The 19,665-nt window shown below is 36.2% G+C and overlaps 1 protein-coding gene across 1 annotated transcript; it reads left to right on the top strand.

Annotated features, from left to right (window-relative positions):
* The first annotated feature begins 2,910 nt into the window (after positions 1 to 2,910).
* LOC138704617 (ankyrin-1-like) lies at positions 2,911 to 19,229 on the top strand. Its single transcript, XM_069832695.1, has 4 exons — positions 2,911 to 3,016; positions 8,089 to 8,376; positions 8,479 to 8,657; positions 13,655 to 19,229. The coding sequence occupies exons 1-4, from the start codon at positions 2,968 to 2,970 to the stop codon at positions 15,575 to 15,577; spliced, it is 2,439 nt and encodes an 812-aa protein (XP_069688796.1). The 5' UTR covers positions 2,911 to 2,967; the 3' UTR covers positions 15,578 to 19,229.
* The last annotated feature ends 436 nt before the right edge of the window (positions 19,230 to 19,665 follow it).

Genomic DNA, 19,665 nt, shown 5'->3' with positions numbered 1-19,665 from the left:
GTACATGTTTCGGAACAGTTCACATTCCTGCCACTACGGACGTTACCGTACGTATCGGTAAGTACTCTTCTGAATGAAGGCCGTACTTGCTAGGCAACTTCTCTGGCACATAAGTAATACACCTCTGCGGAAGTGCAGGAAGATTGAATTCTCTAGGCTCATCGACTAGCCACATGACGGCATACAGCGAGCTATGACACATTTTGAACTGAACACCCAGTATGTTATAAGTAGAGGTAGGATTTATATGTAGTAAGAGTTAAGAATGGTGCCGAGTATAGTTGAGTCGGTGTGATGCCGGTTACGAACATTTTAAGCCTGGTTGACAAGACTCGAAATGCAAGAAAAGTCACAAGGACTAGACAATGCAGCTTTTAAACCTCCCCGCTGTTTTGTAAGTGGTGGTTAAGAGGATTAAAGACCCTTAGCACTAACTAATGGAAGTACTGAATGACAAGAATGGCAAGTATAAGGAGTGGGGGGCATGGCTTGCATGTTTGTAAACTATACCGACTAAAAATATTAGCTTTTACTACATACGAATCCTAGCTCTACTTATAAGCTTATTTGGGTATACCTAATAAAAAATAAATGAAAAATCATCATTAAATAAATAACATAATCTATATTGTATTACAATTATTTCTCTCTCAATCATGTTCCAAAACATTTTTGAACTAATTCTTTCAAATATTTAAATATCACAATAATAGCCAACCCAGATAGTAAAGCAATTATAGAGATCTTATGAATCCAATGGCAGTTCGAATTAAACGAAATACAAAATTGTATGTTATCACTTATCACATATTATGCACATCATTCCTAAGCTGAAGCTTATAGTACTTGGTTAGTGCATGCCAACTACAAAATACGTAGAAAATCACGGGGTTTCATAATCTGCGAATGGATTCGATATAGTTCAAATTGTAGTACTCGTGATGGACTATACTGCAAACCATAAGGTCTTCCAGATCTACAGATCTCCCTGCAGTCTGCTGAATCTCGTTCCACGTAGGCATCACCACAGTGCCTAAAGCCAGGTCCTATGAATTACCATGAGCCTAGGGGAGAGCCCACGGTACTTAGCACTACCACCAGCAACTAATGACCAAAAAACTTACATATTGTGTGAGAATATTTGTAACAAAGTCAACTTTCTAGCAGAATACAAATAAAAGCTAAAAACAGAGCACAATATTTTGTCATTCATTTTCGGAAGCCCTGTATATCCTAGAAACTGTCCAGTTTATACGTTACAATATAAAATTCCAAACAAATTGCAATTTAACACATATGCTACTAGGACATATTGAAACCTGCACAGAAATTATATTAGAATTCTTAAAAGCCTCAACTGCATTTCTCATACAATCGCTATCAGTTAAATAAACTCTAACAACGACTTAAAGGTCAAAATCAGGAGGAATTTACAAAAGCTTTAAAGTACATATTCCACAAGATTCCTCGTTGTTGTAGACATAAATTCCTGCTATCAAATTTAGAATATATTGCTTTAATTTTCATAAAAATATTTTCTGTAACTTAACATTATTATCTTTATTTGTTATATATGTAGTCCAAGCTTCAGTAGCAAATGAGTTTTTATATAACTTATCTTTACTACGCTATACAGGGTGATTCACGAGCAGTTACCGTCACTTATGGAGAATATTCGAAAATACATTTTGAGCAAAAGATGAGATATAAGCATGGGTCCTATTCTCCATATTTTCAGAGTTACACTAATTTGAAGTTGTTTGTAAAAGACCATTATTCCTTAGTTTTAAGAGTAAAAGAATTTTACAAATGCACAATGAGCTATCCACAAGTACATTTCTTTAATTAGCTAGTATTCTGAGCTAAAAATGTGTTATGAATTCCCTAGTTGCATAGTACAGATTTTTTTTTTTTAATTTTTAACTTTTAAATTAAATTTTCTTACGCACTTATCACAACAAATGTTACAAATCAATCCATTCTTCTCAATTCTTTAAGACTGTACATTAGGATGCTGAATTAAACTGTAAAGAATCAAGTTCCTAAAGTCGTATGGTTTGTAAAAAATAATTGTTGTAATAAGTGCGTAGGAATGATGTAATTTTATTTACAAATTTGAAAAACAAATGTACAGAAAGTAATCAACAACACATTTTCTGCTTCACAACATTAGCGAATTAAAGAAATGATACTTGTGGATAGTTAATTCTCTTTTTTACCCTTAAAACTAAAGAAAAAATTATTTTGCTAACAATTTCAAATTAGTGTAGGGGAGAGTTGGGTAGTATCGGACATCGGGCAATATCGGACAGTGAGTTTCTTTCATCTACCACCAGATGATAGTACCGGAACAACATGGTTACGTTTCTGTGATGTCGCATACGTAACCATGTTATTCAAGTACTACCATCTGGTGGTAGATGAAAGAAACGCACTGTCCGATATTACCCGATGTCCGATACTACCCAATTCTCCCCTAACTCTAGAAATATTGGAATTAGGACATATGTTTATATGATTTTTTTTCCTCTGAATATCTTCGGAAATATGCTCCGTAACTGGCAGTAAAACCTCGTAATTCATCCTGTATAATAGCCCTTAATTATTTCTGTACTTTTCAGAAAATTGTAAAATGTATATAGGTATATACTGTACTTGCATAATTCAAAGAAATTTTTGACGAAGAAAAAAAAAAAACGTTATTTTTCTGGCGAATAAAATGTCTGTATCAATCTCTAAAATAGCTGATTGTTAGGCAGTGGTAAAAGATGAGTAACTAGATCTATATCACTGTATTTAAAAGCTGTGTGATTTTATTTTCATACCACATCCCGGATCTGACATAGGAATTAGGGTGCGACCATATCGTAGCCGCTACCTAAATCTCGCTTAGTATACAACTCGAATTAATCAGTTCTTGCAGTTCTATCCGTAAGCAGACCGTTCAAGCTGTACAAAGTTCTCACCATGTTTGTTGTGGGGCATATCATTTTACTCTGTGGTTGTTTCGTTGCAGGTAATTGTTAATACAAATAATAGTATCGAAGATAAGTATCGATTTTCGTGATTATATTTTAATAATATTCAATTAGAAACTTCTTCACCTTTTTTGTTATTACGCATTTGACTAGCGGCCTCTTACGGTGTCACTCGAGCGCTTCAACGGACGGCCCAAAGATCTCTGTCCTGAAGGACGATATTCCATTGTTTAGTGCGGTATTATTTACGTGCCATTCTGAGTCTATGAGACTTCCACTTCAGTCTATTACATTGCATTTCGTCTAAATGGGATATATTTTTTATCTTTCAAAATATCTCTTTCTACTTGAATATTGGAGTGGAGGCAGCGGATTTTCTTAAAAATGACTCATGACAGACTGTAACTCCGCGATCATCATATTATTTTATTTCGAATTGCAGAAACACCACATGTCCGTTTGAGTAAATTTTTTTAGATGGAACAGAAATTATTATCTTTAAAAGCGTTTGATATTCTGAAGTTAATATTTCTTATTAAAGCATAATAATAACTTCTAGGGATTGACACAAATGATCTTAATTCTTTTTCCTTAGCATTTTTGGAAAAAGAAATAAATGAACTGCCAGTACATGTGGAGTTTCTGCAATTCGGCACTATTAACTGTCATTTTATTTCTTAATTGCAATTTTTAGATGAAGAATATTCAGAAAAAAAAAATTATCTTGTAAATGACTTTAAGTGAATATTCAAGCCAAGAAATTCGAAAAAGTATGCAATTACAAAAAAAAAATCAAAATTAAGTGAATAGCATATTTTGTTCTTCAAATTTCCTTAATCCTATAAAAACAAAGAAACAAAAAATTGAAAAGATTTTTAGTTCCTAAAAATTTCCACAGGTCTTGGATTTGTGATCTTTCTACAATTGAAAAATTTGATCCCAAAAATCGCTCAGGCTAAGTGGCCATTTTTACGACGTACACACAAACACACACACAGATATATATATATATATATATATATATATATATATATATATATATATATATATGTTTGAGACCTATATAACTATATTTTAAGCTTTAATTTTTTTAATCCAATACCAATCATTGCCTAAAATTTGGTGTTATTGCCCATGTCGCTTCAAAACTCACTCGGTCCGTAGACCGGTGGATAGAACTACTAGCCCAGTCCTTTCATAAAAATGGACTTAAGGCGTTTCGGAATCACACTCTTCAATTTCCTGATATTCAGTGTAAATTATTGCCGCTGTGAAATGTAGGGTAAATGTTGGTAATATTGTCATACGAGTAATATTGTGATAGTTCTCTTTGTGAATTCTTTACAATTTTACTGAGCGAGACAAAGATCGGTTTTATGCGTCAACTTATTAAGAGAATGTTAGTGAACAAGTTGCTGCACAAAACCAATCCTTGTCTCACTCAGTAAAATTATAATAATTTCTTAAAGAGAACTATTACAATATTACTCTTATGACAATTTTACCAACATTTACCCTACACCTAAAACTGCAAGTGTGGAATTTTCGCGCCACATCAAATGTCTATGTTTGAATATTACAACAATATGCAAAACTGAATTTGACAAAAAATTGTAACATGTGGAGATTGTGCTATTCACTAGTCTTTTATTTATCGTCAAATCTCCACTTAAAAGTACATAAAGGTTAAAGGTAAAGGTATCCCCGTAACATGCCATGAAGGCACTTGGGGGGCATGGAGGTAGAGCCACATGCTTTCCATGACCTCGGCACTAGAATGAGGTGGTGTGGTCGGCACCACGCTCTGACCGCCTTTTACCCCCGGGAAAGACCCGGTACTCAATTTTATAGGAGGCTGAGTGAACCTCGGGGCCGTTCTGAAAGTTTGGCAACGAGAAAAAATCCTGTCACCACCTGGGATCGAACCCCGGACCTTTCAGTCCGTAGCCAGCTGCTCTGCCAACTGAGCTACCCGGCCGCCTAAGAAGAGGGAAGTAGTGTAATTTATCTCTAAATTAAGAGCAAATGGTCCACACCTGTGGAATAACGGTGAGCACCTCTGGCCGAGAAACCAGGTGGCCCAGGTTTGATTCCCGTTCGGGGCAAGTTACCTAGTTGAGTTTTTTTCCGGAGTTTTCCCTCAACCCTATATGAGCAAATGCTGGATAACTATCGGTGCTGGACCCCGGACTCATTTCACCGGTATTATCACCTTTACTTCATTCAGACGCTAAATAACCTCACAAGTAAACCTTCACCAGAGGTAAAAAACAATGAAAATGAAACTTATATTTTTGGAATCAGCATAATAAAATATGAATAATCCTAAAATTTCGTAACTCGACTGCAATTATTAAGTGCGATACACAACGCAGAGCACGAGGCTTCAAGCAGCAAGAAAACACACCTTCAACTAGCGATTAATGCATAAGAAGGAAAACGATGATGTGGTCATCATGTTACTTAACGCATCGTATTCCAGAATCTGATTTGTTTTTATCCGGAAACATATGTCGCACAACAGTGATAGCTAATGCAAAATGTTAGAAACACAAATTGTCAGTACACCACCCCCACTTTATACAGGCTGATTTTGCACAAATCGTACATATTCCTTGTACATTTCGGTTACAGTACTCTGTAGTGTTTTTAAAACGTTGTCCACTTCTGGATCCCAATCCAGCTAACACCCAACCATACCCATGCGCCTGTTGGAATCGTGGAGAAGGAAACTTCTGTTAAGCAAGTGACTGTAGTTTCAATCTATTGTTGCGTTGTTGTAATGTATCAGATGAATCATCAAAATCTACATTATGAGAACTGTGTCAAATCATATGCTTACACATTCGAAAAAAGTACCTGTCCAAAGATTGCAACTCATAAGTCGTATTGGAGGTATGATTTTAACTACTAGTTTTTCAAGACCATAGTCCCCTTCTTCTAACAGTTGCTTAATTGTATTTTCGTCGCAGTGGACACCATACTCCGCAACTCTTTGACTTATATCTTTCGGTTCTTGGAGAATAAGTAGTAACTTTGGCATCAGTTTTCCAGCTTTAGAAACCACCGGCGTTATAGTGTAGGAATGTGTAGTTAGTTGCCCCCTTGGATTGCACGACACCGTACACTTTACTGGTTCCTTGACGCTCTAATGTTCTGCCGAAAGGCATTTCCTTATGGAACCCACATTCGTCTGTATTAAACACTTGAACACTTAAACATTGTACATGTCCAAACTGTCCAAAATCATACCACCAAATACGATTTATGAGTTGCAATCTTTTGACAGTTGACTTTCGTGTGTTAACCAAGTGAATTTATGCTTCATACTGCTCCATGACCTAAGGTTAAACTTTTTCTTTATGTTTGTCGGTGCACCTGACAGAATCCAATACTCTGCTACTTTACATTTTTCTTGAAAGTCAATTATTCGGGAAGTTTTGGGAGTGGACGGAGCGTGTTGAGAACCGGAACTTTGTGAAGTACTTAATTCCTCTTCTGACGTAGTATTTGTTTTTTCAGTCTCCCATTCTCGTACATGAGGCATGACATTGTCATCATTTCATGGTTCATTTTCACCATTGTCCAGAGTATGACTTTCTTCAACTGCTTCCGATTCATAACTCTTATACAACAATATCAAGTTCCTTCCGCGACATTTCACTGTCTCCTTATAACCCCCTTCATTTAGTTTATCCAGAATTTTAATCATTATATTCACTGGGTTCATCTTCTTCAGCTCACTGCACATAACATTATACAATAAACTGCAAGGTACAAACTAGCTGACAGCGCGACTATAGCAGTACTGTCTTCGCTCTCGCGTCTAGCATTGCTGCGTGGTATAGTTGTTTGCAATCTAAGTAGCCCATGTCAACTTGATTTTAATTGGTCGCGATCTCTGGTGTTCATTGCGTTCGAGTTGTAAAATTTACGTATTTTGCATTGCTTTTAATGCTTAATCGAATGGTAATAAAGGTAAGTCTTTGTTTTCTTACCCCACCTGAAGGTTTACTTGTCAGATGTTGATAGAGCATCGTAAAATAACCTACTATAAGAAAGAGCAAGGGAATCATATTGCAATAGAAGTAAAAGTCAGAGACTTTATTTGGCTTCCGACTTAAATATTACAAAGTTCTTCAAAATGTACAATGAAAGTGTTAATACCCGAGTTAAGAGTAAGAAGATTTTTTTTTTCTTTTTTTTTTTCCAAATATTTCTCGGATAGAATTCAATAGGCTATAGGATTTTGTACACCGGCCAATGATGAATGCAGTTATTGCGCACACATGCTGTTCCCAATAAGAAACTGCGATGATACACTGAAAAAGACTAGGCTCTTAGTCCATTTAGGCGCACATAAGCTTCGTGCCAATACGTTCCATAAAATTATGAGAACAGAACCTAATGAGACACAGCCATTTTGTTTCGACTTACAGCAACTGCAACTGCTCTCGAAACACAACATAAGTGAAGTATATTATTCAAGACAATTAGCTTTCTATATACATGAGAATAAGTATCATCAATGTATTATAGGCTTTCATTTCTGTATATTTGCAACAAAATAATTTCGGAATATGTATTATATGACTTTCTTGTGTTAAATTCTATCGTACCAGGTTTACATTTTTCGACCTTTTATGGGTCATCCTCAGAACCACGTACGATAGCATTTAACACAAAAAAGTAATATAATACATATTCCGAAGTGATACAGTGTTAAAACTTGTGTAATCAAGATGTACAACAAAATAATATTTGAAAATAGTATTAAATGTGTCCATTGCATAATTAAAGCATTTCAAGTTTCAAGAAGTGTTGGTTGATTATATTTTTGTTAATGAATTTGTAATTTCATTTTGTTTGGTTTTTCTCCAATTCACAGCTTATATACCCTAAATTTTAACAACATCAGACCAATTTTACAGATTTCTTTCAAAGGCTAATTTTGCTGCGAACGTGTTATTTCTGACGAAGCAGTTTACCTTAATCGTATCAACTGAAATTTCCAGCATGATTTCCTCAGAAATGACTTCTAGTTGCAAAGCAGGATGTTGCAGTCCATCTTCAGAAAATGTTAATAATATCAATGTTTGCGCTGGTACAGATAACGGCTTGGTACTCAACCCCGTAACACCAGATGTCGTGCGAATCAAGGAAGGCAACACCCTGACTTTGGAAGCATATATAGAGTCTGAAGAAAACAATATATGGTTTTTTGGGCCAGGGGACACAAAGATCGGCAATTTTAATCAGCAAGCAACCATAACTAGAGACGACACTAAAATACAACTGGAAATTTGGAGGATCACCCGTTTCCAGTCGGGAGTGTATTTTCTTAAAGGATTCGATATCTGGAGTAACGAAAAGTGTAACTGGACTGTGATCGTTCAAGGTGAGTTCCTGGTACACTACGTCTGCAAATTGTATCAGCTTCTTTTGTTTCTGGCTAAGTGGAAGAGAAGACCTGTTGATTGCAATATTTGTGTGATTGCAGTTGTTCCTGAACATCACGTACGAATGGACTTTGCCTCCGATTGCATTTCCAATATTCAAGAACCTGGAGTGTCGTGTACAGCTCCTTACTCCGGAGACGTCACCTGGGAATATTCCGGGTGCAACGTCGTCATCAAGGATGCTGATCAACACGATGTGAACAAATTCGACCAATGCAGGGTGAGTATCCACCTTACGTCGTTTAAGAATTTAATATTGGACATCGACCCAATACAGGTGAAGTATTTCATGTCCTTCACAGCATGTCAAAAAAAGTCATCATAAACGGCTCCTTTGTATCCTGTCTTAGCCTCGTCTGTCACAACCCGGGCATTGTCATGATGCAAATTGAGATGCACAGAGGAGACGTTCCTGAGAGTTTAGATGGGATACTCACGTTTTTCGTTATCAATCCAACAACACTCACCACTTTGCAAACCTTTCTTCAATCGTCTACCTCTGCATGGTCTTGTTACGATGAATTCTCTTTTTCGAATTTCGTACTGACAAATAGTACAAATGCCAGTTACTTTCTGACTGTTATGTTTACGGAATCATTTAATTCTGAAGAACTTTCATCATTTGCCTTTGAAGAATATTTTAAAGTGCTGTCTATTCGGAGTTGATATTAACCCTCCTCTTACCAAAGTTTATTACAATTTACTAATTACCAAGGAGACTAATACAATTACCCCATCAAAATCTAATACCAATCTTTGTTAAGGGTTCGGAATATTTAACGTTTTATGTTTTATTGACTGTAGATCTCCAGAAAATGTGATATTGTAAATTAATCATCGTATTTTAAAAATAGAAGATCGCCCCTTTCACCCGCATTATACAATCTATGTACTGTTCACATCCTTAATGAACTGTCGGAAGACTCGATCGCTGCCGAATACGGTTTCAATATTGTTTCAGGTTTAAAACCCATTACTTACTTGGTTTTTCAGATGATACTGTTATCATAGCTAAAAACAAAAACTCTGCTTTAGAACTCACAAGGATGGCTATTGATCGTTTCAAAGCTATTGGTTTAGATATAAATGTCAATAAATCTGTAGCTATTAATATTTCTCGCGGTAAATTGCATCCAAAACAACTAAACATTTCTGATGACACTACTATTACATGCTTAACTGCAAATGAGCATGTACGCTACTTAGGTGTTAATTTTTCTGACGTTTGTATATTCGATTCCCAAAAGGTTTTAAACGACCTGAAAACTAGATTAGATTTAGTTTCATTTTGGAGATGCCGATAAGCTCACTGTATTATAATATCAATTTTTGTTTTCCACCTGTGCTTATCTTAATATTTGGATTTATATGAACGTTTTCGACACTCGGTGTGTGTCATCTTCAGATATGGGGTCCATGTCATTGTGTGTTGTGAAGGCCTAGCTTCTTAATTATGTTGTGGGTTGTTCACTTGTGTAATGATCTTTCATGATTTCTTAATTTACTATAAGCAATATATGGTTGGTTGTATGATTCTGTTAAATTCTGTCTTTTGAAAACCCATTTAGGACAATAAAAAAAATTATGTTAAAACATTATAACACATAAATATAAACAAGTAAATATAGACAAGTAAAATATATACACTATAAAAACACTGTAAAACACTGTATACGCTATATCACTTTTTCACATATATGGTTGGCTGTGTTGCCTGTTATATCGTTAAAATTGGGTTGTTTTACTGTTCTTGGTAAGGACTGTCTTTTTTACGCACTTTCACTGATTTCATATTGTATGTTGGGGTTTTTGATGTTGTTCAAGTTGACTACTGTGAATCGTGGATGCTGTTATTGAATACTTAGACGTATATAATACAAGTTATTTTCTGTTGGGTCCGCTGTCTAGTATAATAGACAGCGGACCCAACAGAAAATAGCTATTTTCTGTCCGCTGTCTATTATACTAGACAGCGGACCCAACAGAAAATAGCTTGTATTATATACGTCTAAGTATTCAATAACAGCATCCACGATTCACAGTAGTCAACTTGAACAACATCAAAAACCCCAACATACAATATGAAATCAGTGAAAGTGCGTCAAAAAGACAGTCCTTACCAAGAACAGTAAAACAACCCAATTTTAACGATATAACAGGCAACACAGCCAACCATATATGTGAAAAAGTGATATAGCGTATACAGTGTTTTACAGTGTTTTTATAGTGTATATATTTTACTTGTCTATATTTACTTGTTTATATTTATGTGTTATAATGTTTTTAACATAATTTTTTTTTATTGTCCTAAATGGGTTTTCAAAAGACAGAATTTAACAGAATCATACAACCAACCATACATTGCTTATAGTAAATTAAGAAATCATGAAAGATCATACACAAGTGAACAACCCACAACATAATTAAGAAGCTAGGTCTTCACAACACACAATGACATAGACCCCATATCTGAAGATGACACACACCGAGAGTCGAAAACGTTCATATAAATCCAAATATTAAGATAAGCACAGGTGAAAAAAATTGATATTATAATAGATTAGATTTGCTAATTTCGTCGCCTTTATTACATCCTGATCAAAAGTTTTGTATATTAAATTCCTCAATTTGCCCATCATTAATCTATACATTTCAGACAATGCCCTTGAAAACAATACCCAATACTTTTTTTAGATAATGCTGATAAAATTATTAAAAGCACTCTTAAAGAAATTTTGCACCTACCAGCTGACACACCCGATTCTATGGTATATACACATCGTAAATATAAAGGTCTTGGTCTTTTTAGGGCACGCTGGGAATCCACGCTACAACACATTAACGGCTTAAGGGTATTGCACAAAACTATTGCCCCTTACATTACTTCCACTCGGGACCTTATTGAGGAGAGTAAAACATGTTCAAAGAGCCTTAAATTAACTCCTGCTAATTCTTTTTTAAATAATCGTGAAAATTTTGTGGACTCTCGAAAAGTTAGAGATGCTTTAAGAGAAAAATAATTTGAAAATTGGTGTACATTGCAACAAAAGGGTAAAGGAGTGATTCTTAACAAAGAGTTACCCCCAGCAGACAGCTGGATAAGATATCACAAAGGTCTAACCAGCGAGTAGGGATTATAAAGAATGGACACTTCGCGTCGGTACCTTTGATGTAGCCGGACTGATTTCAATGACCTTCAAGCCAGCTAGAGCGTGAGATTCTGCTTTCTCCCTAGAGTTGGCGCTGACATCACATCAGCTAGCAGTCGACACAGCGGAAATATAACACATATAATTAATACATCTAGGTACATTATGTACTCAAATAAAATAAATTGGATCCATAAAATAATAAATCCGTCATTAAATGTAATGTCTAGACTCCAGAGTTCCTTTATAATGAGAGTTGAGACGTTGACCCCAACAACAATTAAAATATGTAATGATTTGACAGCACTGAAAATGGAAAAACAAAACTCTTATCAGAAGTAAAACTATATACCTATATTATATTATATACAAATATTAAACGAATTTGATACATAATTTTATAATGTATTATATTATTTTATAATATATTTTATTATATCTGAAATATAAAAAATTATTATTACAACTAGTTTGCAACTGACAAATAAGGAAAAGCTGTTAACTTGAATTTATTTGAAGCAAAGCGTTACTGGATTGTGCAATAAGGTAGGCGATGTGTGGATCCTGTGTCTTAACTCTACTCTCAATTATTATCTTAGCGTATGCTCGATTACACTAACCTCTAGTGTTTGAAAGTAGAACTAAACGCTGGCGCACAGAGAAACAAAACACAGGAAAATTCGCTCAGTGTCCATTCTTTATCATCCCTATTCGCTGATCTAACCCTCTCGGAATGGATAGACGCCCTTAAAATGGTAGGCTATGTCCGAGCTGTACCGGGTAGAAGTCGGGATGGTACTCCCTGTATTCGCTGTCTCAGCGAAATTGAAACTCTTCCCCATATCCTTGGCTTCTGCCCCTATAGTGAGGCCCTTCGCAACATCCGTCACCATGCTGTCCGTTCTATGCTGGCCGAGGCGCTGAAGGAAGTAGGGTTTACAGTCCATCAAGAGGTGCTGGGACTAACCATACAAGGAAGTGTTCGACGAATTGATATCATTGCCATTAAGAACAACTCGGCATACATTCTCGATCCCACCATCGGATTTGAGACACATGCAGATCAACCACATGAGGTGGACAGTGAAACGAAACGGTTCTATGAACCAACAATCCTGTTCTATAAATAAATATAGCCTGTCCCACATTGATGTAATAGGTCTGAAGGTGGGAGCACGAGGTACCACACCCTCCTTCTTTGCCAAAAAATGTAAAAACCTGGGCCTAACACACAGCATTGTGAAGGAAATAGCCATTAGTGCCCACAAAGGATCGGTTCAGATATTGAGAAATCACTTGTATGGGAGTCATAATGGAAATTTGAAGTTATCTTAACCGTTGGCTGTTGATTGGTTTAGATATTAATGCCAACAAACCCGTAATATTATTTTTCTCGCGGTACACGACATTCAAATCATTCTAACATATCTGACTTTTTTTCCCTACTTTCTTAACTGAAAATGAGCACAAACGCTACTTAGGTGTAAATTTTTCTGACATTTTGTATATTCGATTCACTAACCGATTGAAATATATATAATTTTACCTTTTAGGTGTGTTTTAAAATTATATGCAATACGCTTTGTCAAATCTGGCAACCTCTTCATAAGGGAAGCTAAATTTATATTACACATATAAAGTGAGTGTTCATTTCAGCATTATTTGTTGTGCTTCAATGTCTTCCAGTGGTTTTTGAAGTAATATAAAATTTTGCGTTCTTCACATATCATCGTAGGCTATCATGTGTTTTATATCCCCACCACGCACCTCTCATATCACACGTAATTTATTAGATTACCGAACAATTTCTAATTTTCAAATATATCTGTATAAAATCTTTAAATTTTCAAATACATCTCCACAAAAAAAAATCCCTTACAAATTCAATCACTTTCATTTCCAAAATTACCGAAATATAATCGACGCTAGTTTCACAAAAATACCCAGGCCCGAAAATAGACAAAACTAAAATAATTAGAAGATCTTCCTACAGACAACTGCTCTCAAAATTAAACTTTTCATAAACTTCCAATAAATGTGATATTGATTCAAGTACGATTGTTCGCAGGAATTTTCAGCATTTGATTCTGAGGAGAGAGCCACACTTCTGTCAGAAGCGGCCAGGAGAGGAGACATCGTAGACGTGGCCATATTGATGACGCTGGGAACGCCATCGGATGGAGAATTAGAAATTTACAAATCTCCCCTTTGCATTGCTTCTAGACAGGGACACTTAGAAGTCACACAATTTCTTCTCAATGCAGGCGCAAACGCGTCCGCAATTTTAAAAATTTTTAATCTTGTAGTGACATCTAAAAGTACGGTATGGTTAACACCTCTTCACTGCGCAGCACAGTCAGGTTCAATTCCGATTGTACAAATGATGCTTGCAAGAGGCGTAAACATGGAAGTAAAAGACTACAAATACAGAACACCCTTTATGTATGCGGCACAGTCAGGATCATTACCACTTGTCAAGGCGTTCTTATCGTGGGGTGCGAAACTAAATCATGAGGATTCTGAAGGTGCGACACCTATTTTCTATGCAGCAAGAACAGGATCTCTTCAGCTCGTCAAATTTTTAATGAGCCTGGGTGCGGATCCACTATCCGAAGGCCATTCTGGACTGACAGCTTTGTTCTTCGCTGCACGGTCAGGATCCCTTGCTTTAGTGGAATTTCTAGTGTCACTTGGTGCAGACCCTTTAAAAAACAAAACTAACCTTGAAACACCGATATTTGAAGCAGTTTACGCAGGATCCATGCCCGTTCTTGAAGCTTTTCTTAAATGGGGAGCGAGCGTTAATTGTGAGACGAAAGGAGGAGTATCACTGTTACATGAGGCGGTGTACGCTGGTCATCTCTCTCTAGTTAAGAAACTCATTGCCGAGAACGCAAGCATTATGGCTGTTGATAAGGAAGGTAACACACCGTTGCACTATGCCGCACGGTTCGGATACACATCAATTGTTCAGGCCCTTATTGACGCAGGTGCAAACACTGATGTTTCAGACTATGATTATGGCATGACTCCACTCCACTTTGCGACAGAAATTGGATATCTTTCGACAGTTAAGGAGCTTCTCAAGGCTGGCGCCTCAGTTAATACAGTTGACCGTGATGGAAATACACCCCTCCACACAGCAGCGGGTATACAAAGTTACTTAAATATTGACGCTCCCATCGAAGCAGGCGCTAACCCTGACAGTTTCGGATGTAATGGCGAGACAACTGTCCATATGAATGCATTACACGATAACTTCCCAATTGTAAGGGTTCTTATCCTGAGTGGCGCTAATTGTAGTCCATCTACTAGTCGTAATAGATACACAACATTCCACTTTGTCATAAGCCCTAAATTAGAAATTGTTCAAGAACTCATCAAGTCAGGCGCTAACTTAGACGCTGTGGATGGTAACGATATGACGCCGCTCCACATTGCAGCACAGAAAGGTAACTTCCCAATTTTCCAGGCTCTCATCATGGCAGGTGCTAATTTCAGTGCTGTTTCGATGTTCAATGATACAACTCTACACTATGCCGCAATGAAAGGAAACTTGGAAATTGTTCAAGAACTCATCAAGTTAGGCGCTAACTTAGACGCTTCTAATAATTACGGTAACACGCCGCTCCAACTTGCAGCACAATACGGTCACTTTCAAATTTTACAAACTCTTATCATGGCAGGAACTAACCTAAGCGCAGTGGACAATACTGGTAACACAGTACTTCATTCCGCTGCAGCTGGAGGGAACTTAGAAGTGGTTCATGAACTCATCAAGTTACGGGCAAACCCTGATGCTGTTAACGATGAGGGTCAGACTCCAGTCCACATAGCAGCAGAAGGACGACACTTGGAAATCGTTAAAGCTCTTGTCAATGCAGGTGCTAGTTATAACACTCTTGACAAGCATGGTAAATCGCCATTAGATTATGTAAAAGACATTAAGAGTACAGAAGCAGTAAAATGGTTATCAGGACTGAAGATATAAAACGTAGCTACAATTTGTAACATGAAAATGGACTGAGAAACAACAAACATCACTGCAATTACTACATCCTGTGCCTCCGACTGCAGATACGAGGTCTGACGGAAAAGTAATCCACCTTTGTCTGTGAAAATGTGACTAGCTTACATTCTTAATTCACATTTTCGAAGTAGGTTCCTTCTGACTTCACTCACTTGCCGCCATATGCACTACTCAGAGAAATTATTTCAAGATTGCTAGCAAGTTCTTTGTTACATTGGTCGTAATTTCATGAATGTCTTCAAATCTCGATTATCTTCCAAACATCCCAAGTCTTAGGAACGAGTCAGGAGAGTAAGAAAACTGTTGTAATTGTGAATTTCGGTGTTCGGCAAATGAATGGTTTGTTTCGAAAACCTGTTATTTCATTTTCAATTTCTTTACAGGAAGGAGCTTTACCATAAACGAGCCAATTTTAAAAATATGTGTTTACCCTCACCTTAATGATATTTTATACCATTCTATATACTTGATGTACTAGAACGCTTCATAGATCACAAATAAAATACAAGATAGTAGGTTTTGGCCTGAGAAACATAAAATAGATGGTTTTGGAAAAAAAAATCATTTAGTACTTAAATATCATTTGCTGTTACAAGTAGCATAAATTAGCACAAATAACTTAACGACTGGATTCGCAGTTAAGATATAGACCTATGTATATTATGTTATTGAGTTAAAATTTTGTTTTTGAGCAAAATACCATTTTTTGCAGTCAAATCATTGAATTGCGGTTACGATATTCTGAATAGGCAGGGGAGTTGTGATGGACATGGACAGTGGGATTCATGAACAGCGATGCGACGTGTCTTATCCCGAAAAATGGAAGCACATAAGTGCATAGAAGGCCAGCGGTGTACCAACTACGCTATCTAGGCCGACTGCATAATTATAATTATTTTAATATAAAGTATACAGTTAAGCTGTCTCCTATTTTTAGCATTAAAATATAAATTTTACTGTTTACTTCGAGACAATATTCTACTGTGCCTTGGCATTAAGATGTTGGTCGCCATTTGCATTTACAAATATTTGAAACGCGCAATGCAATGATTGTGTCGATCTTATTGTGTTTCCTGTAAGTTCCAAGAGAGGTCAGAAACTTGAAAGTAAATGATAACGATTCCACCTAGTGGAAAATTTAAAACTAAATGCACGTTTGAAGTATAATATACTATACTCCAGGACCCAGGAGAATACATCGCCGACTAGCTACACGATCACACCCCAGAAGTATAGAAACAATCGTTTTTCCTCTGAACATATCGTCAAGTGAGATGTACTGCCAGATAATAGTGGAACACATCAGCCAGATTCTCAACCAGAGGAATACTTTATAAATGAGACGTTTATGTACGAGAATCAAATGAATACAAAGTCACGAAAATTTCAAAATCTGACGTCACTTTCTTAGCAACGGTTCAGACTCTTGCAATGCCATGGTGTTTGCTAGAGGAATAACTTTACTTTCTTGTATGAAATATTTTCTTATATCTCTTATCATAGATTTTTACTATAGGATTTCCAATAAATCAATTCAGATAAACGACAATAATTTAATTTTAATACATGTTCTTGTATACTGGATGTTCATTTCAAACTGTGTCATGACGTCACTGTTGATGAGTCAGCAATTTGAAGCGACTTTCAGCTTTTGTGTCAGAGAAGTTGCCTATTAATCAAGTCGCTCAATCTGAACTTGAGAACGTGTACGGTACAACTTGAACGTCATAGCAACAGATGGCGGTCTGTACGGTCTGTGTGCAACCATAACCTCTTTCGAACTGTGTTTTTCGCGGCCAAGTCGTACGCAGGGTATTTGTTATCATCGGTTGCGTACGGCAACATTCCACAACACAAATCAAATGCTCCGTGTCCATGTTGACCGTCGAAATTAATGTCAACAAATACGTAAGTAATCGTCTTAACCCTCTCCACATATCCCGAGAGTAAGAAAAAAACTCACCACAGTACATGTTTCGGAACAGTTCACATTCCTGCCACTACGGGCGTTACCGTACGTATCGGTAAGTACTCTTCTGAATGAACGTCGTACTTGCTAGGCAACTTCTCTGGCACATAAGTAATACACCTCTGCGGAAGTGCAGGAAGATTGAATTCTATAGGCTCATCGACTAGCCACATGACGGCATACAGCGAGCCATGACACACTTTGAACTGAACACCCAGTATGTTATAAGCAGAGCTAGGATTTATATGTAGTAAGAGTTAAGAATGGTGCCGAGTATAGTTGAGTCGGTGTGATGCCGGTTACGAACATTTTAAGCCTGGTTGACAAGACTCGAAATGCAAGAAAAGTCACAAGGACTAGACAATACAGCTTTTAAACCTCCCCGCTGTTTTGTTAGTGGTGGTTAAGAGGATTAAAGACCCTTAGCGCTAACTAATGGAAGTACTGAATGACAAGAATGACAAGTATGAGGAATGGGGGGCATGGCTTGCATGTTTGTAAACTATACCGACTAAAAATATTAGCTTTTACTACATACGAATCCTAGCTCTACTTATAAGCTTATTTGGGTATACCCAATAAAAAATAAATAAAAAATCATCATTAAATATGTAACATAATCTATATTCTATTACAATTATTTCTCTCTCAATCATGTTCCAAAACATTTTTGAACTAATTCTTTCAAATATTTAAATATCACAATAATAGCCAACCCAGATCGTAAAGCAATTATAGAGATCTTATGAATCCAATGACAGTTCGAATTAAACGAAGTATAAAATTGTATGTTAACAATTATCACATATTATGCACATCATTCCTAAGCTGAAGCTTATAGTACTTGGTTAGTGCATGCCAACTACAAAATACGTAGAAAATCACGGGGTTTCATAATCTGCGAATAGATTCGATATAGTTCAAATTGTAGTACTCGTGATGGACTATACTGCAAACCATAAGGTCTTCCAGATCTACAGATCTCCCTGCAGTCTGCTGAATCTCGTTCCACGTAGGCATCACCACAGTGCCTAAAGCCAGGTCCTATGAATTACCATGAGCCTAGGGAGAGCCCACGGTACTTAGCACTACCACCAGCAACTAATGACCAAAAGGTTACATACTGTGTGAGAATATTTGTAACAAAGTCAACTTTCTAGCAGAATACAAGTAAAAGCTAAAAAAAAAAGCACAATATTTTGTCATTCTTTTTTGGAAGCCCTGTATATCCTAGAAACTGTCCAGTTTATACGTTACAATATAAAATTCCAAACAAATTGCAATTTCACACATATGCTACTAGGATGTATTCAAACCTACATACCACATTAGCACTCTTAAAAGCTTGAACTCCATTTCTCATACAGTCGTTGTCACTTAAATGAATTGTAACAACGACTTAAAGGTCAAATTCAGGAGGAATTTACAAAAACCTTTAAAATACATTTTTCACAAGAGTCCTTTTTGTTGTAGAGATAAATTCCTGCTATCAAATTTAGACTATATTGCTTCAATATTCATAAAAATATTATCTGTAACTTAACATTATTATCTTTATTTGTTATATATGTAGTCCAAGCTTCAGTAGCAAATGAGTTTTTATATAACTTATCTTTATTACGCTGTACAGGGTGATTCACGAGGAATTACGTCACTTACGGAGAATATTTCCAAATACATTTTAATCAAAAGATGAGATACAAACATGGGTCCTATTCTCCATATTTTCAGAGTTACATTAATTTGAAGTTGTTTGTAAAAGACCATTATTCCTTAGTTTTAAGAGTAAAAGAATTTTACAAATACACAATGAACTATCCACAAGTATCATTTCTTTAATTAGCTAGTATTCTGAAGATAAAAATGTGTTGTGAATTCCCTAATTGTATCGTACAGATTTTTTTTTAACTACTAAATTAAATTTTCTTATCCAGTTATCACAACAAATTTTACAAATCATTCCACTCTTCTAAATTATTCAAGACTGTACATTAGGATGCAGAATTAAACTGTAAAGAATCAAGTTCCTAAAGTCGTATGGTTTGTAAAGAAATAATTGTTGTAGTAAGTGCGTAGGAAT

Source organism: Periplaneta americana, chromosome 8, assembly GCF_040183065.1.
Source record: "Periplaneta americana isolate PAMFEO1 chromosome 8, P.americana_PAMFEO1_priV1, whole genome shotgun sequence".
Classification (NCBI taxonomy): Eukaryota; Metazoa; Arthropoda; class Insecta; order Blattodea; family Blattidae; genus Periplaneta; species Periplaneta americana.
This window is presented reverse-complemented; position numbering and strand designations above follow the sequence as displayed.

Bases quoted from the DNA above. Each gene is read 5' to 3' on its own strand.
- LOC138704617 (XM_069832695.1), top strand. From the start codon at position 2,968: ATGTTTGTTGTGGGGCATATCATTTTACTCTGTGGTTGTTTCGTTGCA. The intron at 8,377-8,478 runs GTGAGTTCCTGG...GTGTGATTGCAG, and splicing joins CTGGACTGTGATCGTTCAAG to TTGTTCCTGAACATCACGTA. The intron at 8,658-13,654 runs GTGAGTATCCAC...GATTGTTCGCAG, and splicing joins ACAAATTCGACCAATGCAGG to GAATTTTCAGCATTTGATTC.